This window comes from Oncorhynchus kisutch, unplaced genomic scaffold, assembly GCF_002021735.2.
Source record: "Oncorhynchus kisutch isolate 150728-3 unplaced genomic scaffold, Okis_V2 scaffold3975, whole genome shotgun sequence".
Lineage (NCBI taxonomy): Eukaryota > Metazoa > Chordata > Actinopteri > Salmoniformes > Salmonidae > Oncorhynchus > Oncorhynchus kisutch.
In genome coordinates, this window is record NW_022265920.1 from 236,861 (window position 1) to 263,165 (window position 26,305).

Here is a 26,305-nt window from a genome sequence, read left to right on the forward strand (position 1 = left end):
TCTTTTACCAAATAGGGCTATATTCTGTAACCCCTCTACCTTGTCACAACACAACTGATTGTCTAAAATGCATGAAGAAGGAAAGAAATTCCACAAATTAACTTTCAAGAAGGCACACCTGTTTTTTTAATGCTTTCCAGGTAACTACCTCATGAAGCTGGTTGAGAGAATGCCAAGAGTGTGCAAAGCTGTCATCAAGGCAAAGGGTGGCTACTTTGAAGAAACTCAAATCTAAAATATATTTTGATTTGTTGAACACTTTTTTGGTTACTACATGATTCCATATGTGTTATTTCATTGTTATGATGTCTTCACTATTATTCTGCAAAGTAGAAAATAGTACAAATTAAGAAAAAAAGCTTTTGACCGGTAGTGTGTATATATATATTTAAATGATTTTTTTATTTCTTTCTCTCCTCTCTGTTGACTGAGAAAGGACAGTTCTGAACGGCTCTCCATGAAAGTCGTTACTGAACGCCAAGGACACCAACCGGTAACACGATACTGTAATGAACAGGTGAAAACCTCACAGACGATAAAGTTGAATGGGTCTGTTACCATTGTGACGCTCAAGCTAGGAATGGTCCAGGGCAATGTGTGGCGAATGGTCCCGTTCACTGCTATGGTTGATCTGCAATGAATTCTCAACTGGAGGGTAGAACATGTGTTGTTGTGGGTGTAAGTAAGCGTGAGGAATAGGAGATCAATGCCTCTGAGAAACAGTAATATGTTTCCATTGAATACACCTCTGAGAAGCAGTAATGTGTTTCCATTGAATACACCTCTGAGAAACAGTAGTGTTTCCATTGAATACACCTCTGAGAAGCAGTAATGTGTTTCCATTGAATACACCTCTGAGAAGCAGTAATGTGTTTCCATTGAATACACCTCTGATAAGCAGTAATGTGTTTCCATTGAATACACCTCTGATAAGCAGTAATGTGTTTCCATTGAATACACCTCTGATAAGCAGTAATGTGTTTCCATTGAATACACCTCTGATAAGCAGTAATGTGTTTCCATTGAATACACCTCTGACAGCTCATAGATCATATCTTAAACTCTCTTTATTCTATGTATTGAATGTGTACATCCTCTGTTCACTTTAAATACAATTAATTAATTCAGTATCATGCCCAGCTCGAACCAGATGTAATGTCCAGTATCATGCCAGAACCAGATGTAATGTCCAGTATCATGCCAGAACCAGATGTAATGTCCAGTATCATGCCAGAACCAGATGTAATGTCCAGTATCATGCCCAGCCAGAACCAGATGTAATGTCCAGTATCATGCCAGAACCAGATGTAATGTCCAGTATCATGCCCAGCCCGAACCAGATGTAATGTCCAGTATCATGCCCAGCTCGAACCAGATGTAATGTCCAGTATCATGCCCAGCCCAGATGTAATGTCCAGTATCATGCCCAGCCCAGATGTAATGTCCAGTATCATGCCCAGCCAGAACCAGATGTAATGTCCAGTATCATGCCCAGCTCGAACCAGATGTAATGTCCAGTATCATGCCAGAACCAGATGTAATGTCCAGTATCATGCCCAGCCCGAACCAGATGTAATGTCCAGTATCATGCCCAGCTCGAACCAGATGTAATGTCCAGTATCATGCCCAGCCCAGATGTAATGTCCAGTATCATGCCCAGCCCAGATGTAATGTCCAGTATCATGCCCAGCCAGAACCAGATGTAATGTCCAGTATCATGCCCAGCTCGAACCAGATGTAATGTCCAGTATCATGCCCAGCTCGAACCAGATGTAATGTCCAGTATCATGCCCAGCTCGAACCAGATGTAATGTCCAGTATCATGCCCAGCTCGAACCAGATGTAATGTCCAGTATCATGCCCAGCCAGAACCAGATGTAATGTCCAGTATCATGCCCAGCCAGAACCAGATGTAATGTCCAGTATCATGCCCAGCCCAGATGTAATGTCCAGTATCATGCCCAGCCCAGATGTAATGTCCAGTATCATGCCCAGCCCGAACCAGATGTAATGTCCAGTATCATGCCCAGCCAGAACCAGATGTAATGTCCAGTATCATGCCCAGCCAGAACCAGATGTAATGTCCAGTATCATGCCCAGCCCAGATGTAATGTCCAGTATCATGCCCAGCCCAGATGTAATGTCCAGTATCATGCCCAGCCCAGATGTAATGTCCAGTATCATGCCCAGCCCGAACCAGATGTAATGTCCAGTATCATGCCCAGCCAGAACCAGATGTAATGTCCAGTATCATGCCCAGCCCAGATGTAATGTCCAGTATCATGCCCAGCCAGAACCAGATGTAATGTCCAGTATCATGCCCAGCCCAGATGTAATGTCCAGTATCATGCCCAGCCAGAACCAGATGTAATGTCCAGTATCATGCCCAGCCCAGATGTAATGTCCAGTATCATGCCCAGCCAGAACCAGATGTAATGTCCAGTATCATGCCCAGCCAGAACCAGATGTAATGTCCAGTATCATGCCCAGCCCAGATGTAATGTCCAGTATCATGCCCAGCCAGAACCAGATGTAATGTCCAGTATCATGCCCAGCCCGATCCAGATGTAATGTCCAGTATCATGCCCAGCCCGAACCAGAAGTAATGTCCAGTATCATGCCCAGCCCGAACCAGATGTAATGTCCAGTATCATGCCCAGCCCGATCCAGATGTAATGTCCAGTATCATGCCCAGCCTGAACCAGATGTAATGTCCAGTATCATGGCCGATCCAGATGTAATGTCCAGTATCATGCCCAGCCCGATCCAGATGTAATGTCCAGTATCATGCACGATCCAGATGTAATGTCCAGTATCATGCCCAGCCCGAACCAGATGTAATGTCCAGTATCATGCCCAGCCCGAACCAGATGTAATGTCCAGTATCATGCCCAGCCCGATCCAGATGTAATGTCCAGTATCATGCCCAGCCCGAACCAGATCTAATGTCCAGTATCATGCCCAGCCCAAACCAGATGTAATGTCCAGTATCATGCCCAGCCCGATCCAGATGTAATGTCCAGTATCATGCCAGAACCAGATGTAATGTCCAGTATCATGCCCAGCCAGAACCAGATGTAATGTCCAGTATCATGCCCAGCCAGAACCAGATGTAATGTCCAGTATCATGCCCAGCCCAGATGTAATGTCCAGTATCATGCCCAGCCCAGATGTAATATCCAGTATCATGCCCAGCCCAGATGTAATGTCCAGTATCATGCCCAGCCCGAACCAGATGTAATGTCCAGTATCATGCCCAGCCAGAACCAGATGTAATGTCCAGTATCATGCCCAGCCCAGATGTAATGTCCAGTATCATGCCCAGCCAGAACCAGATGTAATGTCCAGTATCATGCCCAGCCCAGATGTAATGTCCAGTATCATGCCCAGCCAGAACCAGATGTAATGTCCAGTATCATGCCCAGCCCAGATGTAATGTCCAGTATCATGCCCAGCCCAGATGTAATGTCCAGTATCATGCCCAGCCAGAACCAGATGTAATGTCCAGTATCATGCCCAGCCAGAACCAGATGTAATGTCCAGTATCATGCCCAGCCCAGATGTAATGTCCAGTATCATGCCCAGCCAGAACCAGATGTAATGTCCAGTATCATGCCCAGCCCGATCCAGATGTAATGTCCAGTATCATGCACAGCCCGAACCAGAAGTAATGTCCAGTATCATGCCCAGCCCGAACCAGATGTAATGTCCAGTATCATGCCTAGCCCGATCCAGATGTAATGTCCAGTATCATGCCCAGCCCGAACCAGATGTAATGTCCAGTATCATGGCCGATCCAGATGTAATGTCCAGTATCATGCCCAGCCCGATCCAGATGTAATGTCCAGTATCATGCACGATCCAGATGTAATGTCCAGTATCATGCACGATCCAGATGTAATGTCCAGTATCATGCCCAGCCCGAACCAGATGTAATGTCCAGTATCATGCCCAGCCCGAACCAGATGTAATGTCCAGTATCATGCCCAGCCCGATCCAGATGTAATGTCCAGTATCATGCCCAGCCCGAACCAGATCTAATGTCCAGTATCATGCCCAGCCCAAACCAGATGTAATGTCCAGTATCATGCCCAGCCCGATCCAGATGTAATGTCCAGTATCATGCCAGAACCAGATGTAATGTCCAGCATCATGCCCAGCCCGATCCAGATGTAATGTCCAGTATCATGCCCAGCCCGATCCAGATGTAATGTCCAGTATCATGCCCAGCCCGAACCAGATGTAATGTCCAGTATCATGCCCAGCCCGAACCAGATGTAATGTCCAGTATCATGCCCAGCCCGATCCAGATGTAATGTCCAGTATCATGCCTGAACCAGATGTAATGTCCAGTATCATGCCCAGCCCGATCCAGATGTAATGTCCAGTATCATGACCGAACCAGATGTAATGTCTATGGCACACCATTTGGTAAGCCCTCTAGTGATGCTTTCTAGTGAATTAGTAGAAGAGCTTCACAAATCATTATGTGTAATGTGTATGATGTTAACCTATTGAATGGAACACAATGGAGCCGACAGTAGAGTCACATCCCATCTGGGGCCATATGCATCAAACGTAGGAGTGCTGATTTAGGATCAGTTTTGTGTTTTATATATATTTTTTATATCCTAGATCAGCACTCCTACCCTGTCCTTCAGCTTAACCTCTTCATACTGACCTACTTTTACTTCCTTTTTCTAGTCTCTGCCAAAGGATTAGATTTGGAACTATGTTTGGGGGCAAACAATCGGCTTCAAATGTATAAATCCTAGAAGGAGTGGGCAGAGAGTGGGCTCATGGGCCTAACCTGTTACTCCTACATTGGCACTGCTCAGGCCAAGGCTTTTCAGCTGGAATGAAAATAATACAAAATGTAATTCAGAAATCACGCTCTAGTGATTTCTTGTGGCGGGCCTGGGTGCATGCACACTGACTTCGGTCGCCAGCTGGACGGCGTTTCCTCCGACACATTGATGCGGCTGGCTTCCGGGTTAAGCGAGCATTGTGTCAAGAAGCAGTGCAGCTTGGTGGGGTCGTGTTTTAGAGGACGCATGGTTCTCAACCTTCACCTTTGATCACTGCGCCACTCGTGAGTCCTGTCTGTAGATGTTTTTGACCTCTCCCAAGGTAACCGTTGAGAAAAACAACACATTCACAAGATTGGCATTAGTGTGCAATTATAATGACCCCCGGAGCTCTACTCATGTTTCATACTGTCCACAGGGAGTCCTGCTTGTTTAAAGTCTCTATGATGTTAACAAAAGGTGATGTTGGGGAGCCTAAGTGCTGTTCAGCTGCAGGAGCTGCTTTGTTGAGGAAACACCTGTTATCACCAGTAACACCTGCAGCCGCTAGCAGACCACACCATAGAACTAGAATCACATTACATCACCGTAGAACTAGAATCACATTACATCACCGTAGAACTAGAATCACATTACATCACCATAGAACTAGAATCACATTACATCACCATAGAACTAGACTCACATTACATCACCATAGAACTAGAATCACATTACATCACCATAGAACTAGAATCACATTACATCACCATAGAACTAGAATCACATTACATCACCATAGAACTAGAATCACATTACATCACCGTAGAACTAGAATCACATTACATCACCATAGAACTAGAATCACATTACATCACCATAGAACTAGAATCACATTACGTCACCGTAGAACTAGAATCACATTACATCACCGTAGAACTAGAATCACATTACATCACCGTAGAACTAGAATCACATTACATCACCATAGAACTAGAATCACATTACATCACCGTAGAACTAGAATCACATTACATCACCATAGAACTAGAATCACATTACATCACCGTAGAACTAGAATCCCATTACATCACCATAGAACTAGAATCACATTACATCACCATAGAACTAGAATCACATTACATCACTATAGAACTAGAATCACATTACATCACCATAGAACTAGAATCACATTACATCACTATAGAACTAGAATCACATTACATCACCGTAGAACTAGAATCACGTTACATCACTATAGAACTAGAATCACTGATTCCTGTTCTTTGTTTCTTATACAAGTTAACAAAATCAAGGAAAACAAAATCAATAGAGCTCTTCCTTTTATACATCACAATCACCATCGTACCGTTTCTATTTTTTACATTGCAAACTAAACAGAGAAAAAAATCATTTTCTCTCCACAATCACTAGAACAAATTCATTCTTCTTGTCTCCCAAAGAACTGCATAATTGTTGGCCATGTAGTTGAAAATGTCCCAATATGACAAAATAAAGTGTTAGCTGAGGCCCGTGTACCTTGGCTAGAAGTCAGGTATGTTGCTTGTTTCCTCCAGACAGAGATGCTGGTCTGCTACTCTTTTAGATATTCCAACTATAGCAGAACCTTGGCTAGAAGTCAGGTATGTTGCTTGTTTCCTCCAGGCAGAGATGCTGCCTGCTACTCTTTTAGATATTCCAACTATAGCAGAACCTTGGCTAGAAGTCAGGTATGTTGCTTGTTTCCTCCAGACAGAGATGCTGGTCTGCTACTCTTTTAGATATTCCAACTATAGCAGAACCTTGGCTAGAAGTCAGGTATGTTGCTTGTTTCCTCCAGACAGAGATGCTGGCCTGCTACTCTTTTGCAGATATTCCAACTATAGCAGAACACGTCATTATGACACAACCAGGATCTTCTTGGATATACCCATCAATGGAGAAAGATGACTTCAGGACTGATATTGTAATATCAAACACCACAGATATCAATACGGTTATCTGAAGTCTAAACAGAGACTTGTTTCATGTTTGGCTAAGGCTGAGCAGTTCACTCAACATTCTCTACTATTAATTATGAATGGAATAAGAGCCCAGACATGACAGTCTACTCTGTTCTCCTAGTTGAAGAAGTGTGTATTTGTGTATGGTTTAGTACCTTCAGGGGGAGAATACCAGTACGTTATACTTAACTGGACGTCATTTGCTGTGAAATATAGATTTTTTAATGCCTGGCCACTACCAGACTATGCTGTTGATTAATCTACAGATTATGTTTTAATTCCTGGCCACTACCAGACTATGCTGTTGATTAATCTACAGATGATGTTTTAATGCCTGGCCACTACCAGACTATGCCGTTGATTCATCTACAGATGTTTGTCGTAAATACATACAAGGCCTAAGCCCGAACCGAACCTATGGGCAGCAACCCACCAGGTTTATTACACCTGTAATAAATGACCAGATTGGTCTGCAGTCACACTGACAGGATGCGTTTGCCTGACCTCTGACCTCTATTATTAGGGCAGCTTTGATTGGATTTAGAGGTCGTTGGCCCTGTTTGAATACGGTTAGAATAATTAACGTGATCTGAAAGATGACCAATCCAGGCATGTCCATGTCAGACTAGTGAATACTTCAGAGAAAGGAAGGATGCAGGTTTTCATTCAGGGCCTTTAGGATATGGAGCATGCTGTTTCTTTACGAGTGATCTACTGCCATCTATTGGTCAGTTCCTTCAATGGTAGCCAAGTGCCAGTGCCTTATTCACTATATTGTCTAGCACAACGACCTGTGGCTAAATATGTTGTAATTTGACAAAACAAAGTGTCATTGCTCAGAGCTAGATATACAATGCTACATTTACAGGTGAAAAATCTATTTGTGAGAAATACGAGTTGCTCATATCACTTGCAATTCTATGAAGACAACTCGGAAAGCAGCTGGACATTTTCACTTTTTTATTACAAAGGTTGTGGATGTCTAGAGAAAAAACCCGTTTGTCTCATAACATACATGCAGGCAGTAGTAGTACATACAGCCAGTAGTACATACAGCCAGTAATAAGCACCGTGAAAATAACTGTGTTGTAATGTTAGAAAAGGTTTCCTACAAAGCAGCGGACGGAAAACTACAGAAACTAGCAGTGCAATTATTATTTTATGAGAAGAAGCAGCATTAAATTAAACATTTATGTTTTGAAGTAATAATTAAAAACATATGAATACAATATAGAAAAATAATTATTGGTTTAAAAAAAAAAGATTTCTGTACATGAACAACACATCTACAGCAGTGTAGGCCTCTGACAGGAGGACGGCTCATAATAATGGCCAGAACAGAGCAAATGGAATTAAACACATCTACAGCAGTGAACGCCTCTGACAGGAGGACGGCTCATAATGGCCAGAACAGAGCAAATGGAATGGCATCATAACAGATGTGAGCCATGTGTGATGTATTTGATACCATTCCAGATTCCACTCATTACCATGAGCCCGTCCTCCCCAATTAAGGTGCCACCAACCTCCTGTGTTCTACAGTTCAAGTAGATGATCAGCACCCTTTGGTGTAATGTAACTTTTCCTCAATTACCCCCCCCCCAAAAAAAATATTTCAGAGGCCAAACTCTAATGCACGTCATTTAATGCATTAAATACAGTACTTTGATATTTCACTCTAGTCTCCAGTATACACCACTGGGTAACTAAGTCATTCAAGTATCTTGTAACATCATCAAATCATTTCACATTTAGTTTTCACCTGGCATGCGGTGGTGTGAGCACATACACATTGACAGAGAGCGATGCTGGCATTTGGTGTTATTCTTAAAGCCCAACAATTGGAAACCTGTAAACCACATGAGTGTTGTACAAATACAGAACCCTTTGGAGTGGCCAAGATGCCAGTCTTTGTACCAAAAACCCTGGCAGCCATTTTGTAGGCCTTAAGCTCACCAATGTGTTGCTGTGACTGCTTAAAGGAAAACTCCACCCAAAACATTTTGGACTATATTAACAATGGACTAATGAAACACATAGCAAAATATAGTTTTGGGTGGAGTTTTTAAGTTAAAACCTCATTTACACAGTGAAAACCCGTGGTTTTTAAACCTCTCTTAGAGCCAGGTCAGTTACACGCTAGAAATGCAACCGAGAAGCGTATCGATATCTCTTCGACGTCATGACTTATTACCAACACCAGTTTCTGAAATGTGTCATCATGGGAAGCCTTTCAGCTTCCAGTGATATTTAACCTATGATCAACTGTTTTCCCTTTTCCTACGGATACCGTTTTTACCGAATCCCTCCAGAGCCAGCGAATCAGAAGTATATTCTTAAATACTTAGTACTAAAAGTAGAGTAACATCATCAGAATTGTTACTCAACAGTCCCAATACTCAACAGATATATGAGTTAATATATAAACAACGTTGGGATATAATAAAGTCATGGGTGGAGCGATTACCAAGGTAGCTCAATCTTTCTATGGAAGATGGACTAGAAAAATAAATATGAGTGGTACCTAACTCCCACCACAGGAGGGCACTAAAACAAAAGACGACAACACTGCTTCCCTGTGTCCTCTGATAGTTATCGGTGTCCCACAGTCCAATCATGAGGAACTCGAGGGTGAAGTTTCCCCTAGGATCAGCTTCCCTTCCCCCAATCCTAACCTTAACCATTAGTGAGGAAACTGCAAACTGGCCCAAAATCAGAGTCTAGGGGCAACTTCGCCCTACATGATGAGGCACTTAAAGGAGGTATCGTATAGACTAGCATTCATTCCCCAGTAATAAGGCGAAGCACCAGTGGTATGAAAGCAACACAGTTCGGTCATACAGAACAGATACCCTGAGAGTCAGAGCGTGGGGAGTAAAGCCAAAGCTAGCGCAGTCAGAGCATGTTTAGCCAGAGAGCAACATTTGTCCGTTCCTCTCAGGCCACTAGGCAGCCTTTCAGGTTATAGCTAACAGCCACGCCCACTCTAAAAGGTCCCCAGACTTCTAATTGGTCAGTGGTTGGCCGATGTCCAGCCTCCTCTGGGCGGAGCCTCGTCGGCGGGCCACGGGGGTTGTGGTGGCTGTTCCCAGGGTCCCTGGCGTCTGGAAGAAGGCCTTGGAGCCACCGCCAGCTGCCGCCTCCTTGGGAGTCTGTGGTGTCTGTGGAGGAGAGACAAGAGAGTGAGGCCCTGAAACCACACAGTTTAAGGAAAGCTGCCTCTGCCGAGCATCTCACTACAGATGAATAATCAACTCTGGCAGTAGAGTATCACTGTGACAGTATTCCATCTACCCCTCACCCCCTCTTCCAAATACCAGCCTTATAAAATACCACTCAATTCAATTCTAAGAAACACAATGTTTTCCAGCGAAGGACACATTTCAGCTTGAACCCTATTCCCCACTGCGAAACCTAGCTATGCATTTCTAAGCAGAGCAAGCGAACAACCTGTTGGAAACAGACCACTTGTATACAGTCTACATTCCATCAATGTTAGGAGAGGGAGTGCATAGCAGGAATGGGAGACCGTGTGCTGATTCATTTGTTATGGATGAACACGTTGGCTCGTCCAATCATTAATAATGTCCCTTCATTTTGCGCCAAGAGTCTAACGAGTGAGCCTGTATCCCAAATGGTACCCTAATCCCTACATAATGCACTACTTTAGACAAAAGTCCTATGGGCTCTGGTCAAAGGTAGTGAGTTATAGCTATAGGGAATAGAGTCCAATTTGGGATGCAACCGGAGTCTGAGAAGTGTCTTCTCGAGGCACAGAGTGACGTCATCAGAGCTATGTTGGGGAGTTTAATTGTCTTTTAATGACCAAAAGATTAATGAACTCTGCTGAGGTGAAAAAAGCTATATTTTCCTTTTCGGGGATAATCTTTTTAAAGCAAATAAAAGCTGAACTGCTGTGGAGTAGTTAAACATGATAAACGGAGTTTGACGGTGGCATTTCCAGTGTTTGTCTGCTACACAAAAGGTCATACATCATGTGACCGGATTTAACTGCTTTCCAAATATAATCTGATCCATGTGAAGTGGTTAAGGCACGGACTAGACGTCTGTCTATCTACCTACCTTCCCGCCTATCTATCTACCTTCCCGCCTATCTATCTACCTTCCCACCATGTGAAGTGGTTAAGGCACGTTCTGTCTGTCTACCTTCCCGCCATGTGAAGTGGTTAAGGCACGGTCTGTCTGTCTGTCTACCTTCCTGCCGGTCTATCTACCTTCCCGCCATGTGAAGTGGTTAAGGCACGGTCTGTCTGTCTGTCTGTCTACCTTCCTGCCGGTCTATCTACCTTCCCGCCATGTGAAGTGGTTAAGGCACGGTCTGTCTGTCTGTCTACCTTCCTGCCGGTCTATCTACCTTCCCGCCATGTGAAGTGGTTAAGGCACGGTCTGTCTGTCTGTCTGTCTACCTTCCTGCCGGTCTATCTACCTTCCCGCCATGTGAAGTGGTTAAGGCACGGTCTGTCTGTCTGTCTACCTTCCTGCCGGTCTATCTACCTTCCCGCCATGTGAAGTGGTTAAGGCACGGTCTGTCTGTCTACCGGTCTATCTACCTTCCCGCCATGTGAAGTGGTTAAGGCACGGTCTGTCTGTCTGTCTGTCTACCTTCCTGCCGGTCTATCTACCTTCCCGCCATGTGAAGTGGTTAAGGCACGGTCTGTCTGTCTGTCTACCTTCCTGCCGGTCTATCTACCTTCCCGCCATGTGAAGTGGTTAAGGCACGGTCTGTCTGTCTGTCTACCGGTCTATCTACCTTCCCGCCATGTGAAGTGGTTAAGGCACGGTCTGTCTGTCTACCTTCCTGCCGGTCTATCTACCTTCCCGCCATGTGAAGTGGTTAAGGCACGGTCTGTCTGTCTGTCTACCTTCCTGCCGGTCTATCTACCTTCCCGCCATGTGAAGTGGTTAAGGCACGGTCTGTCTGTCTGTCTACCTTCCCGCAATGTGAAGTGGTTAAGGCACGGTCTGTCTGTCTGTCTAGCTGCCGGTCTATCTATCTATCTTCCCGCCTGTCTGTCTGTCTTCCTGCCTATCTCACCTGTGTCTCTGTCTGGATGAAGGTCAGAGGCGGCCTGGTCTCCAAGGGAGAATGTGAAGGTATGGGTGCCGACCCGAATAGCGGGTGCTGCTCTGGACTGGAGAGGGCCGGCGCCACTGCCACCCCATTGAACTCCGGGGCTCCGGCCACTGTGTAGGGCCCGGCGGATCCCACCACGAAGCAGGCGGGGGACATCATGGTGGACATGTTGAAATTGAGATTGGCATCGCCCCTGTTGGCCATGAGTGGGTAGGGGGAGAGGGTGGAGGAGGGCACAAGGACATAGGGCAGGGTGCCAGCAGGTAGAGTCAGGCCGCCTGTCGTCTGACCAGCAGAGAGGAGGAAGTTGAGACTGTTGAGACCTGGAGGGGAGAGGGGTGAATGAGGACGAGTCATCTGTGAAAAATGGCACCCTATTCCCCATTTAGTGCACTATTTTTGACCAGCGCCCTATGAAACCATGAGGAGGGGGAGTAGACATCGCTTCAACCAACAGGAGACGAGGTGCAGCCAAAAATCACAAGAACATAGAAAAATAGGCGTGATCATCACTCACAATGCCTTTATCCTTGAAAGACTACAAATCCCTACATGGGACTGAGGTCACTACGTTAAGGACACTGCTCCTAAGTAGACAACAAGTCTATTAGCACTACCTGTACAGTCCAATATCCAGTCTAAGGTCATGTTTCAGAGACGCAAACTAAAAAAATGATGCTAGTGTGGATAAGAGACATTAACCGAGCAACACTGCAACACTGACTGACTGGCACAGAGTTGTTTTTAACATAGCATACCTGCAGAGTTAGGCACATAGAGGTAGTGTGAAGGCCGGACCAGGTTGTTGTGGGGGCTCTGTCTGTCCACCTCCCCGTCCCTGAGGACTCTCAATAGGGCCTCTTCCCTGACTAGCCCCCCTGGGTGCTCTAGGGAGCTGGTCCTTGGGCTGGTGGTCATCTGACAGCTGTTTCCCTCCACTCTCCTTCTCTAGGAATAGAAAAACTATTTGTAAAGTGCCCAAGTACAACAATAATAAACAGCTAGTAGCAGCAGTGTACAAAAGGGAGGAGGAGGGGGGGGGTGCCAATGTAAATAGTCCGGTGGCCATTTGATTAATTGTTCAGCAGTCTTTTGGCTTGGGGGTAGAAGCTGTTAAGGAGCCTTTTGGTCCAAGACTTGGCGCTTGCCGGTACCGCTTGCCGGGTCCTAGGCCCCAGTGATGTACTGGGCCGTGCGCACTACCCTCTGTAGCGCCTAACGGTCAGATGCCGAACAGTTTCCATACTAGGTGGTGATGCAACCGGCCAGGATGCTCTCGATGGTGCAGCTGTAGAACTTTTTGAGGATCTGGGGACCCATGCCAAATCTCTTCAGTCTCCTGAGGGGGAAAAGGTGTTGTCGTGCCCTCTTCACGACTGTCTTGGTGTGTTCGGACCAAGGCACTTGAAACTCTCTACACTACAGTTAATGGGGGCCTGATCGGCCCGCCTTTTCCTGTAGTCCACGATCAGCTCCTATTCTTCCGTTTTTAATGTGACCCTCCCACAGCCCAATGCTGCAGCGCTCCCTAGTGCATCCCATAATTAATTTACGATGAGCTTTGATCACATTTCCCTCTCAAATAATGAGCCATGAAATTGCATGGCTCATCTACAAAAATGATAGCTCTGTTTTGCTAATTTTTCAAGCACAAATAATGTGAACTGCTATGCTTCCTCTGCAGAGGATTTTGTGACTGCTTCAGGTGAATGTACCAGACTACTGGTAGGTAGAAATACTGTGTGGATTTGAGCACACCTACCATGACTTCTCTCGCTCCTCAATTTGAATGGAAGTGAGAGGCTGAGATTAATAGTCTGGGGTTTTGTACAATTACAAATATCACATGCATCACCAAAATGATAATGCCATTGTGTTTAATTACAACTTGGAATCCTTTTATCCTGGTCAGGGAGCATGCAGTGATTCAGATTTTAATTTAATGCTTCGCTTTCAGGAATCATTAACAAGATTTTCTGCATTTTCTGAATTAAATCACAGCATGTATGATGATGAAATATACTGAAATAATGTCGTCCTCTACTACTGCCATGTCTCCATAATGTCGTCCTCTACTACTTCCATGCCTCCATAATGTCGTCCTCTATTACTTCCATGCCTCCATAATGTCGTCCTCTACTACTTCCATGCCTCCATAATGTCGTCCTCTACTACTGCCATGTCTCCATAATGTCATCCTCTACTACTGCCATGTCTCCATAATGTCGTCCTCTACTACTTCCATGCCTCCATAATGTCATCCTCTACTACTTCCATGCCTCCATAATGTCGTCCTCTACTACTTCCATGCCTCCATAATGTCGTCCTCTACTACTTCCATGCCGCCATAATGTCGTCCTCTACTACTTCCATGTCTCCATAATGTCGTCCTCTACTACTTCCATGTCTCCATAATGTCATCCTCTACTACTTCCATGCCTCCATAATGTCGTCCTCTACTACTTCAATGTCTTCATAATGTCGTCCTCTACTACTTCCATGTCTCCATAATGTCGTCCTCTACTACTTCAATGTCTTCATAATGTCGTCCTCTACTACTTCCATGTCTCCATAATGTCATCCTCTACTACTTCCATGTCTCCATAATGTCGTCCTCTACTACTTCCATGTCTCCATAATGTCGTCCTCTACTACTTCCATGCCTCCATAATGTCATCCTCTACTACTTCCATGCCTCCATAATGTCGTCCTCTACTACTTCCATGCCTCCATAATGTCGTCCTCTACTACTTCCATGCCTCCATAATGTCATCCTCTACTACTTCCATGTCTTCATAATGTCGTCCTCTACTACTTCCATGTCTTCATATCATCATCAGAAGCTCTCAATTTTCTAATCAATCAGTATAATGTTGCTAAGAAACTTGAGGAAACCTCTTTTCATTATGAAGTGATCGCTGAACATAAACAGCACATTCTTCTGAGTTATGTCTTTCACCTTCACATGTAATGAACCTCACAAAATCACAGGCTGCCTCTCAAATGGCACCCTATTCCCTACATAGTGCACTACCCAATAGACCCTGGTCTAAAGTAGTGCACTATATAGCAAATAGGGTGCCATATAGGAAGCAACACAGATACTTCCAATACACATGTTGAATTAAACCAACAGAGGACAAAGTTATGTACTGTGATCTTTAGAGTGGGTATAAATGGAGTGTCCAGACAGACAGGCAGTTCTCTGTGTGTGTGTGTGTGACTTCTCAGCAGTCGTATCAGTGTGTGTCACTTATAAATAACAAAAGGGCATCATTGGGAAGCTCATTACTGACAATGCATAAAGAGTGTACTGGTCACCTTGGAAACCAACCAGTGTGTTATTAAGACGGAGGGTTCTATTCAATCAGATCTGCTTTATGTGACATTAGCATAGAGATTGTTTTGGCGGTGTAAGAGGTAGAACTGCGTTAGAGCTGTCAAATCCACAAGCAGCTCACGTCATTATACCTAAAGCGGACATTGCCATTGGCTGCACAGAGTCGCATTATGAGAATCCCACGCAGCCTGGTTTAGACTGAACACTGATAGAACTCATCATTATTTCTATGTAGCCTTTCTCCCTCTGAACTTTAACGTGAGTGGGACGGTGTGGCTTCCTGACAATGATCAAGACCGATTTGACAGCGCCAATGCAGTTCCACCTCCGACACATCAGCTATGAGGGGTGTCAGCTATCGCTGGTTAACACTTGATCTGATTGAATCTAGACCTGAGACGTTACAGTATGAAGCGTCGCTCTCCTTGACCCGTCTTATCGGTTGTCAAATCACCACGCTTCTAATTAAAAAGGGGAAGTTTAGTTTTTCACAACTTTCAGGGTGAGGAACCCTCTATCGTTAAGTAGTAAAACACTGAACTTCCCCTTTAAATATGGATCATACATTACTGTGATTGGTCTAGCATCCTAGGAGGATGATCTACAGTGATCTAAGGTCAGAGGTGGTCCTTGGTACAGTGTGGAAATATGGACAACGACTACCTGAAACGTGTCAGGCTCATGGTCAATCAGAGATCCACAGTACATCTGTGGATCTCACTTTTTCTCCACAAACTCACCTTTTCAGATAGCTCTGTCTCAGGTGACTCCCTCTTCTCCTCCACTCCTTCATCCTTCTTCCTCTTCTCCAGGATGTTCTCTCTGGAGCAGTCAAGCCCATCCTGCGCCTCCGGACCTCCGTACAGCATGACCACCGAGGCCTGGGACAGGCTGGGTAGATAGGCCATGTGGTGGGGATGGGGGGACAGGGGTCCCACGTATGAACCCTCTGGGTGGACGGGCACGGCCAGGGGGGCTAGGCCCGGGGAGCAGAGCAGGGAGTTGCCGTCACTGTGGGCGGGGCTCTGAAGTCCGCCGCTGGGGTGGGAGACACTGCAAAGACACAGAGGAACCAACTTAGACATATGTTTCTGTCATTCTCTCCAAGCAAATGCTCTGTAGCAGGGCTGTCAGATTCATTTCCTGGAGGGGCCGAGTGTCTGCGGGGTTTTGTTCCAATGAATGACATTAATTAATTAGGAACTCTCTAGGTCTTAATCAGACATGGTCCTCTAGGAATTGAGTTTCACACCTTTGCATTATACGGTTTAGAAAAAAAGATGGGACATTAGAATGTAGAAACATATAGTAGTAAAGTCCTTAAATGCTATTTTTTCCAGAAAAACAAAACAATGTGGTGACTGCATTAGCCAGACCAGATTTCAATTGGAAAAAATACAACAAAAAAACACTCCCTCTCAGCAGTTTGGAACCAGCAACCTTTACGACTCCTCCATCCCCACTCCAAAAACACTTAGAGCAGCAACAGCCTTGAGACGGCTGTGGCTTGGCCACCGGTGAAATAGCCACCACATTCCTAGTAGAAATGGTCAGAAACCGAGAGGACCAGGAGACACTGCAGCCAACTCATGTAAAACATGTCAAACCCAGCCTAAACAAACACCAGGGTAAGAGTAAAAACTCAAAGCGAACCATTACGAAAACCACCTTTTATAAATGAAATGAACTGTGAGACGTGGACCAATAACAGTTTGTGGAGAGCTTCAGCCGGGCCTATTAAAAACTCCAAGCCGGAGCCTCTGGAGCTGGTCATTTGCACGCATCACTTCCTCTAAGGGCCCAGTTTCCTGTTCCTGAGTTGCAACTAAATCACCACATAAGCCATGTTTCAAATGGCCCCTTATTCACTATATAGTGCACTACTTTTGACCAGGGCATATAGGGCTCCCATAGGGCTCCGGTCAAAAGTAGTGCACTATAAAGGGTGCCATTTGGGACACCTTCATATATTTTATTCACATGGCAGCCCTGTTGTATACCAGTGGACCTGATGTGTCATTACATTCAACCAACAAGCTAGTCCTTGGCAACAGGCAGTGTAATAGATCATGAAATGCAACACAGAAGTTGTAGATTGTTTGCAGTAAATCTAAGGTTATTACCACTGGATGGCGTATGAAAAGTGATGGCGTGATTAGGAACAGGATTGGTAGCAGCCTGGGATGTTTGGTGTGTGTGTGCCTCCTTCCGTGTGTGTTCTACTTACCCTGTAACAGTGGTTCCAAACTGCAGCCGGCACACAGCGCTGTTGCTCACACACCTTCTGGAATAGTCCACTGACTGGGGAAGCAGACCTGGACAGAACCGAGGGAGACGTGAGTTAATTACATTTACAGGTAGTTTATTTGAATGGTCCCAAATAGATGGTTGGTAGATGTTCAACTAACTAGCTGCTTGCCCTAACCTTATCCTAGTCTTACCCCGACCTGTAACCCTAGAATATCAACAGATTAGTAGTTGGTTGACAGTTGACAGCTATGTGCTCTAACCCACTGAGTCATTGGGAACCAGTTGTGATGTGAGCTGTCTGTCCTGACTCCTTACCCGTGACCTCTCTGCGTGGGCTGCTGGGCGCCGAGTTGACACGGCGTTGGCTGGCCACGGAGGTGGGCACCACATTGAAGGAGGCATGGCGTGCCAGCTTCTGTTTCCTGTCGCCCGGAAGAGCGATGGCCTCCGGAAGAGCGATGGCCGCTACAGCCTCTGAGTCCTCTGTTGAAAAACAGAGTGGTCAGTGAGTTCTGTGTGTCAGTAGGAGTAGGGTGAAGTTGCCCCTAGACACTGATCTTGGGTCAGTTTATCATTTTCCACACTAATAGTTAAGGATAGGATAGGAGGAGAGGAAGCTGATCCTAGATCTGTGCCTAGGGGAAATTCATCCCAGAGCGTGTTAGTCTTGGTCAGTAGACAGGTTTATGAGTAGTTTTAGTAGAAGTGAAGACAGTTCCATTATAAATGTATAATGCATCCATTTCCATTCACTGTAATATTGTTTAATAGATGGTCTCCCTATGTACTGAGCTGATGCCCTTCTGAACCAATATGGGAGTGATGTTATTTGTTTTACCACAGGACCACTGTGTGAAAAGTGTTTTAATGAATGCTTTTAAGTGCTATCCTATGTGGATCCACATCTGGCTGTATTATTCACTACCCACATCATTTCAATTCAATCTTACCATGTCTGCTGTGGAAGTCTGCCGGGCCGATCCACTTGAACGCAGGCTTCCTCCCCCTCTCCTCCCGGACGTGGACCTTCTTGATCAATCCCAGACTCGTCAGGACGTTGGCGATGTCATACAGCCGCCGCACCTTAGCTGAAGACAGATTTGAATCAGATTTGAACAACACAGTAAAAAGGCCAATGGCAGGGATGTCTGGGGGTATCGGAGGTGACGTTGCCCCTAGACACTGATCTTGGGTCAGTTTTGAATCTTCCCCACTAATGTTTAAGGTTAGGATTATTAGAGGAGAAGTTGATCCTAGACCTGTACTAGGGAAAACTTCAACCTGCAGCTATTTGGTGGCTGGGTTGTGATCATTAGGCCCCAAAGGGAAGACACTGACTGAAACAGCCAGGGACTACCTGGACTTGATGTTGTGTCAGAGGCTCTTTGACTGCACAGCAAAACCCTCAAGATCCCTATGAGCTCTGGTCAAAAGTCGTGCACTATGTAGGTAATAGGATGCTTACTTTTGTACTTGCTGTGGCTGGCGGGGTCCTGGCTTTCCTCGATGAGGATTTTGGCAGCCACGTCCAGAGTGACCGTCTGGGTCCTGGACACCAGGAAGAGCATGACAAACTTCTGACTCATGATGCGTAGGGACTTGTCTTTCCTCGTGCTGGCGGCCGCTGCAAACAGACAAGCAGAACAAAGTTAAAGGGAATACTGGGTTCTATTCACTAAGTGGCAAACGGAAGAAAATGGACAGAAACAGGGAGGGAACTACCTGAACTTGTTTCCGCTTTTCCGTTGCAAAACGTTTTGCGACGGTGTGCACTAATGAATAGGACGTTGCAGTGGCTTGTATGGTCTAGTGCTGCCGACAGCAGTTACATACCAGTGTCAGCATGGGTTTGAATCTGACCTACAGCATGTCACACCCTCCTCCTATAGCAATACTACTTTAATGTGTTACAGAGAACGATGGATATTTGATTCAAGACCTGAGTTACCTGTCAAACAGGTGGTCTTGTCAAACAGGACCATAATACGAACGACAACGTTCCTTATTCAGTGAGAGAAAGTGACCCTGCCCGCCTCTCAAAGGGACGTTATGACAGGAAGTGGAAGGCCTAGTGTTCTGCAGGAGGGGACGCCAGATCCAAGGCAACCACTGCCTCTCTAGGGAACAGTAGCTTTGGATTCTGTTAGCTAGCTACATGCAGCTACCTAGTTAGCCAATTAGCCACGTTGAAACGCACAGCCCAGCGTTGTCCCGGGTTAGGGTTTGGCCGGGGTAGCCGTCATTGTAAATAATAATTTGTTCTTAACTAACTTGCCTAGTTAAATAAAGATTAGATACATTTTTTTATAATTTGCCTTTAAGCCCAAGTCAGTAAAAGCATTCCCCATCGTCATGGAGACGAGGGTAGGGGGTAACGTCCTCACGGGTTTATCAAGGCTGATGGGATTCTTTGTGTTAATGTGTGTGATGACCAAGCGCTCCTCGTCAATGTGATGGATCACTAATACAACTGGGAGATGACAGCAGAGGAATGGCGACAGGAGCGAAGCTTGGCGGCTGAGCTTTTGATGTGGCACATATTAACTAGTAATCTCCAAACGCCCGCTGAAGTTAATTAACCAGACTGTTTGACTAATAATGACACAGGGTATAAGTGATCCATTACCTGTCGTGAGAAGATTCCCCCCAATCCTAACCTTAACCATTAGTGCGGAAAATGAAACACTGACCCAAGATCAGCGTCTAGTGGCAATTTCCCCCTACTCTGCTCTCACCACAGCTGGAGTCTCCTTCACCTCCCTCCTCTGGGGTGTGTGTGGTGGCTCCCTCTCTGTGACCACCCTCCGCGGCCTGCTCCATGTGCAGGTGGTAGCGCTGCTGTCTGCCTATCCCCTGCAGCTCGGCCAGGGTGGACCCCAGGCGCCGCCGCCCGTACCACACGTACTGGTTCTTAGCCACGCGCCCCACGATCATCAGAGACTCCAGGACGTTTACGATGTCGTAGATCCGCCGCCGCTCCACCCCTAAAGACAGACAGACACCAGGGACAGGTCACACTGGGGTCAGCAACATGATTCCAGTGTTCTGTTATGTTAGCTGGTTATATAACAAAGCTCTATAACAAAACTAAGGTACCTCAACAGGATTTAATGACGCAGCAGACCATGTCTGGCTGTATCTTAACGTTCCTCAGTCTCAGACATTGCTTGGTTTATACTACAACCTGGTGCTATTCTGGAAGGTACAGTGGGATACGAGGGCTCTGCGGGAAGGTATCCATAGCAACCATTTCCAAAATCCAATAGTGCGTGATATTTCACATAGCTAATGTAATATCCGTTTTATGAGCTATTTCCATTATTGTCTTCCTTTCTGTGCGGTTACCAATTATGGCAGCCTGCCTGAGCCGGGTCGTGTTCATTAGTCATAAAACGGAAGACAACGGGTCATTTGTAGCTGAGTTGCGAGTGCATGATGCTTGTAACACAAGGGTAGTGGGATCGATTCTCGGTACTGCCCATATGTATAATGTCTGCACGCATGACTAAGTTGCTTCGGATAAAAGTGTCTGCTAAATGGCATTTATTATTTAACGGACTGAAACGGGGAGGGACTGTTGAAACATTTCCAAAACATTTTACATCGCTTGCCCTGATGAACATGACCCAGGTGTAGCTGTAATCTCCCCCTCTGGATTTATAGGCTCTTACCCAGGCTGGTAGACACCTCATCCAATGAGATACTGATGGTGTCAGAGGTTGGATAGTCCGGATACAGGGCCAGGAACTTCTGGCACAGCAGGCCCAGGCTCTTCTGCTTCCTGCTGGGCTTCCTTTCCCCCTCTTCCTCCTCCTCGTCCACCACATCAAACTGATCAGAGATACAAAGCATTGTCAAGAAAGTCATTGAGTCAAGAATTGTAAGAATTTATTACAGCATGATACTTTTAAGATTTCAGCATCTATAAATCCATTAGTTGGAAGATGATAATAAAATGATAATGTCACTGTATATTCAAGATAACATATCCTACCAGCAGTTTCTGGCATAACCTTGCTAATCTCAATCCATACAAATGACCCATAACACATTACTAAATGCTTGCGCAAAGGCAGCCATCACCATCAATTCAGTATAGGAGGTCAGTGTCAGTGTCCCTAATGGCATCTTATTCCCTATACAGTTGACTAGTGTTGACCAGAGCCCTGGTTAAAAGTGGTGCACTATAAAGGGAACAGGGTGCCATTTGGGGTGCAGTCGGTGAGTGGTCAAAGGGTACCTGGCACGGGCCATCCACCTCGACATCCTCCACTGCTCTCTCATTCTCAATGGCCTAAACAGCACCTTCTTCATCTCTCTGTCGCGGATGTCAGGGCTGCAGCACTGATGAGCATCCTGAGGTTGGCCGTGGGGGTCCAGGGGTCCGCGTGGGGAGGGGCACCCCCGAACACCTCAGAGGCTTAACCCCGGGTTAAGCCTCTGGAGGTGTTCCGGGGTGCCCCTCCCCACGCGGACGCCCTGGACCCCCACGGCCAACCTCAGGATGCTCATCAGTGCTGCCAGCCCTGACATCCGCGACAGAGAGATGAAGAAGGTGCTGTTAGGCCCATTGAGAATGAGAGAGCAGTGGAGGATGTCGAGGTGGATGGCCCGTGCCAGGTACCCTTTGACCACTCACCGACTGCACCCCAAATGGCACCCTGTTCCCTTTATTAGTGCACCACTTTAACCAGGGCTCTGGTCAACACTAGTCAACTGTATAGGGAATAAGATGCCATTAGGGACACTGACACTGACCTCCTATACTGAATTGATGGTGATGGCTGCCTTTGCGCAAGCATTTAGTAATGTGTTATGGGTCATTTGTATGGATTGAGATTAGCAAAGGTTATGCCAGAAACTGCTGGTAGGATATGTTATCTTGAATATACAGTGACATTATCATTTTATTATCATCTTCCAACTAATGGATTTATAGATGCTGAAATCTTAAAAGTATCATGCTGTAATAAATTCTTACAATTCTTGACTCAATGACTTTCTTGACAATGCTTTGTATCTCTGATCAGTTTGATGTGGTGGACGAGGAGGAGGAAGAGGGGGAAAGGAAGCCCAGCAGGAAGCAGAAGAGCCTGGGCCTGCTGTGCCAGAAGTTCCTGGCCCTGTATCCGGACTATCCAACCTCTGACACCATCAGTATCTCATTGGATGAGGTGTCTACCAGCCTGGGTAAGAGCCTATAAATCCAGAGGGGGAGATTACAGCTACACCTGGGTCATGTTCATCAGGGCAAGCGATGTAAAATGTTTTGGAAATGTTTCAACAGTCCCTCCCCGTTTCAGTCCGTTAAATAATAAATGCCATTTAGCAGACACTTTTATCCGAAGCAACTTAGTCATGCGTGCAGACATTATACATATGGGCAGTACCGAGAATCGATCCCACTACCCTTGTGTTACAAGCATCATGCACTCGCAACTCAGCTACAAATGACCCGTTGTCTTCCGTTTTATGACTAATGAACACGACCCGGCTCAGGCAGGCTGCCATAATTGGTAACCGCACAGAAAGGAAGACAATAATGGAAATAGCTCATAAAACGGATATTACATTAGCTATGTGAAATATCACGCACTATTGGATTTTGGAAATGGTTGCTATGGATACCTTCCCGCAGAGCCCTCGTATCCCACTGTACCTTCCAGAATAGCACCAGGTTGTAGTATAAACCAAGCAATGTCTGAGACTGAGGAACGTTAAGATACAGCCAGACATGGTCTGCTGCGTCATTAAATCCTGTTGAGGTACCTTAGTTTTGTTATAGAGCTTTGTTATATAACCAGCTAACATAACAGAACACTGGAATCATGTTGCTGACCCCAGTGTGACCTGTCCCTGGTGTCTGTCTGTCTTTAGGGGTGGAGCGGCGGCGGATCTACGACATCGTAAACGTCCTGGAGTCTCTGATGATCGTGGGGCGCGTGGCTAAGAACCAGTACGTGTGGTACGGGCGGCGGCGCCTGGGGTCCACCCTGGCCGAGCTGCAGGGGATAGGCAGACAGCAGCGCTACCACCTGCACATGGAGCAGGCCGCGGAGGGTGGTCACAGAGAGGGAGCCACCACACACACCCCAGAGGAGGGAGGTGAAGGAGACTCCAGCTGTGGTGAGAGCAGAGTAGGGGGAAATTGCCACTAGACGCTGATCTTGGGTCAGTGTTTCATTTTCCGCACTAATGGTTAAGGTTAGGATTGGGGGGGAATCTTCTCACGACAGGTAATGGATCACTTATACCCTGTGTCATTATTAGTCAAACAGTCTGGTTAATTAACTTCAGCGGGCGTTTGGAGATTACTAGTTAATATGTGCCACATCAAAAGCTCAGCCGCCAAGCTTCGCTCCTGTCGCCATTCCTCTGCTGTCATCTCCCAGTTGTATTAGTGATCCATCACATTGACGAGGAGCGCTTGGTCATCACACACATTAACACAAAGAATCCATCAGCCTTGATAAACCCGTGAGGACGTTACCCCCTACCCTCGTCTCCATGACGATGGGGAATGCTTTTACTGACTTGGGCTTAAAGGCAAATTATAAAAAAATGTATCTAATCTTTATTTAACTAGGCAAGTTAGTTAAGAACAAATTATTATTTACAATGACGGCTACCCCGGCCAAACCCTAACCCGGGACGACGCTGGGCTGTGCGTTTCAACGTGGCTAATTGGCTAACTAGGTAGCTGCATGTAGCTAGCTAACAGAATCCAAAGCTACTGTTCCCTAGAGAGGCAGTGGTTGCCTTGGATCTGGCGTCCCCTCCTGCAGAACACTAGGCCTTCCACTTCCTGTCATAACGTCCCTTTGAGAGGCGGGCAGGGTCACTTTCTCTCACTGAATAAGGAACGTTGTCGTTCGTATTATGGTCCTGTTTGACAAGACCACCTGTTTGACAGGTAACTCAGGTCTTGAATCAAATATCCATCGTTCTCTGTAACACATTAAAGTAGTATTGCTATAGGAGGAGGGTGTGGACATGCTGTAGGTCAGATTCAAACCCATGCTGACACTGGTATGTAACTGCTGTCGGCAGCACTAGACCATACAAGCCACTGCAACGTCCTATTCATTAGTGCACACCGTCGCAAAACGTTTTGCAACGGAAAAGCGGAAACAAGTTCAGGTAGTTCCCTCCCTGTTTCTGTCCATTTTCTTCCGTTTGCCACTTAGTGAATAGAACCCAGTATTCCCTTTAACTTTGTTCTGCTTGTCTGTTTGCAGCGGCCGCCAGCACGAGGAAAGACAAGTCCCTACGCATCATGAGTCAGAAGTTTGTCATGCTCTTCCTGGTGTCCAGGACCCAGACGGTCACTCTGGACGTGGCTGCCAAAATCCTCATCGAGGAAAGCCAGGACCCCGCCAGCCACAGCAAGTACAAAAGTAAGCATCCTATTACCTACATAGTGCACGACTTTTGACCAGAGCTCATAGGGATCTTGAGGGTTTTGCTGTGCAGTCAAAGAGCCTCTGACACAACATCAAGTCCAGGTAGTCCCTGGCTATTTCAGTCAGTGTCTTCCCTTTGGGGCCTAATGATCACAACCCAGCCACCAAATAGCTGCAGGTTGAAGTTTTCCCTAGTACAGGTCTAGGATCAACTTCTCCTCTAATAATCCTAACCTTAAACATTAGTGGGGAAGATTCAAAACTGACCCAAGATCAGTGTCTAGGGGCAACGTCACCTCCGATACCCCCAGACATCCCTGCCATTGGCCTTTTTACTGTGTTGTTCAAATCTGATTCAAATCTGTCTTCAGCTAAGGTGCGGCGGCTGTATGACATCGCCAACGTCCTGACGAGTCTGGGATTGATCAAGAAGGTCCACGTCCGGGAGGAGAGGGGGAGGAAGCCTGCGTTCAAGTGGATCGGCCCGGCAGACTTCCACAGCAGACATGGTAAGATTGAATTGAAATGATGTGGGTAGTGAATAATACAGCCAGATGTGGATCCACATAGGATAGCACTTAAAAGCATTCATTAAAACACTTTTCACACAGTGGTCCTGTGGTAAAACAAATAACATCACTCCCATATTGGTTCAGAAGGGCATCAGCTCAGTACATAGGGAGACCATCTATTAAACAATATTACAGTGAATGGAAATGGATGCATTATACATTTATAATGGAACTGTCTTCACTTCTACTAAAACTACTCATAAACCTGTCTACTGACCAAGACTAACACGCTCTGGGATGAATTTCCCCTAGGCACAGATCTAGGATCAGCTTCCTCTCCTCCTATCCTATCCTTAACTATTAGTGTGGAAAATGATAAACTGACCCAAGATCAGTGTCTAGGGGCAACTTCACCCTACTCGTACTGACACACAGAACTCACTGACCACTCTGTTTTTCAACAGAGGACTCAGAGGCTGTAGCGGCCATCGCTCTTCCGGAGGCCATCGCTCTTCCGGGCGGCAGGAAACAGAAGCTGGCACGCCATGCTCCTTCAATGTGGTGCCCACCTCCGTGGCCAGCCAACGCCGTGTCAACTCGGCGCCCAGCAGCCCACGCAGAGAGGTCACGGGTAAGTAGTCAGGACAGACAGCTCACATCACAACTGGTTCCCAATGACTCAGTGGGTTAGAGCACATAGCTGTCAACTGTCAACCAACTACTAATCTGTTGATATTCTAGGGTTACAGGTCGGGGTAAGACTAGGATAAGGTTAGGGCAAGCAGCTAGTTAGTTGAACATCTACCAACCATCTATTTGGGACCATTCAAATAAACTACCTGTAAATGTAATTAACTCACGTCTCCCTCGGTTCTGTCCAGGTCTGCTTCCCCAGTCAGTGGACTATTCCAGAAG

At 46.0% G+C, this 26,305-nt stretch overlaps 1 protein-coding gene and 1 pseudogene across 2 annotated transcripts; one reads left to right on the top strand and one right to left on the bottom strand.

Moving 5' to 3' along the window:
* Window positions 1-7,735: 7,735 nt before the first annotated feature.
* LOC116372944 (transcription factor E2F7-like) lies at window positions 7,736-21,893 on the bottom strand (annotated as a pseudogene). Its single transcript, XR_004209459.1, has 11 exons — window positions 21,716-21,893; window positions 21,147-21,306; window positions 20,211-20,459; window positions 18,941-19,099; window positions 18,426-18,563; window positions 17,791-17,958; window positions 17,453-17,540; window positions 15,966-16,278; window positions 12,644-12,833; window positions 11,847-12,208; window positions 7,736-9,951 (listed from the first exon to the last, which is right to left on the bottom strand). The product of XR_004209459.1 is annotated as a transcription factor E2F7-like (transcript).
* A 29-nt stretch (window positions 21,894-21,922) lies between these two features.
* LOC116372945 (transcription factor E2F7-like) lies at window positions 21,923-26,021 on the top strand (the record flags this gene model as incomplete). Its single annotated transcript, XM_031821445.1, is given in 7 exon segments — window positions 21,923-22,034; window positions 22,037-22,095; window positions 22,506-22,665; window positions 23,353-23,601; window positions 24,714-24,872; window positions 25,250-25,387; window positions 25,855-26,021. Coding segments are annotated over 7 exon segments (1,044 nt in total), but the record flags the coding sequence as incomplete, so codon positions are not given.
* Between the last annotated feature and the right edge of the window lie 284 nt (window positions 26,022-26,305).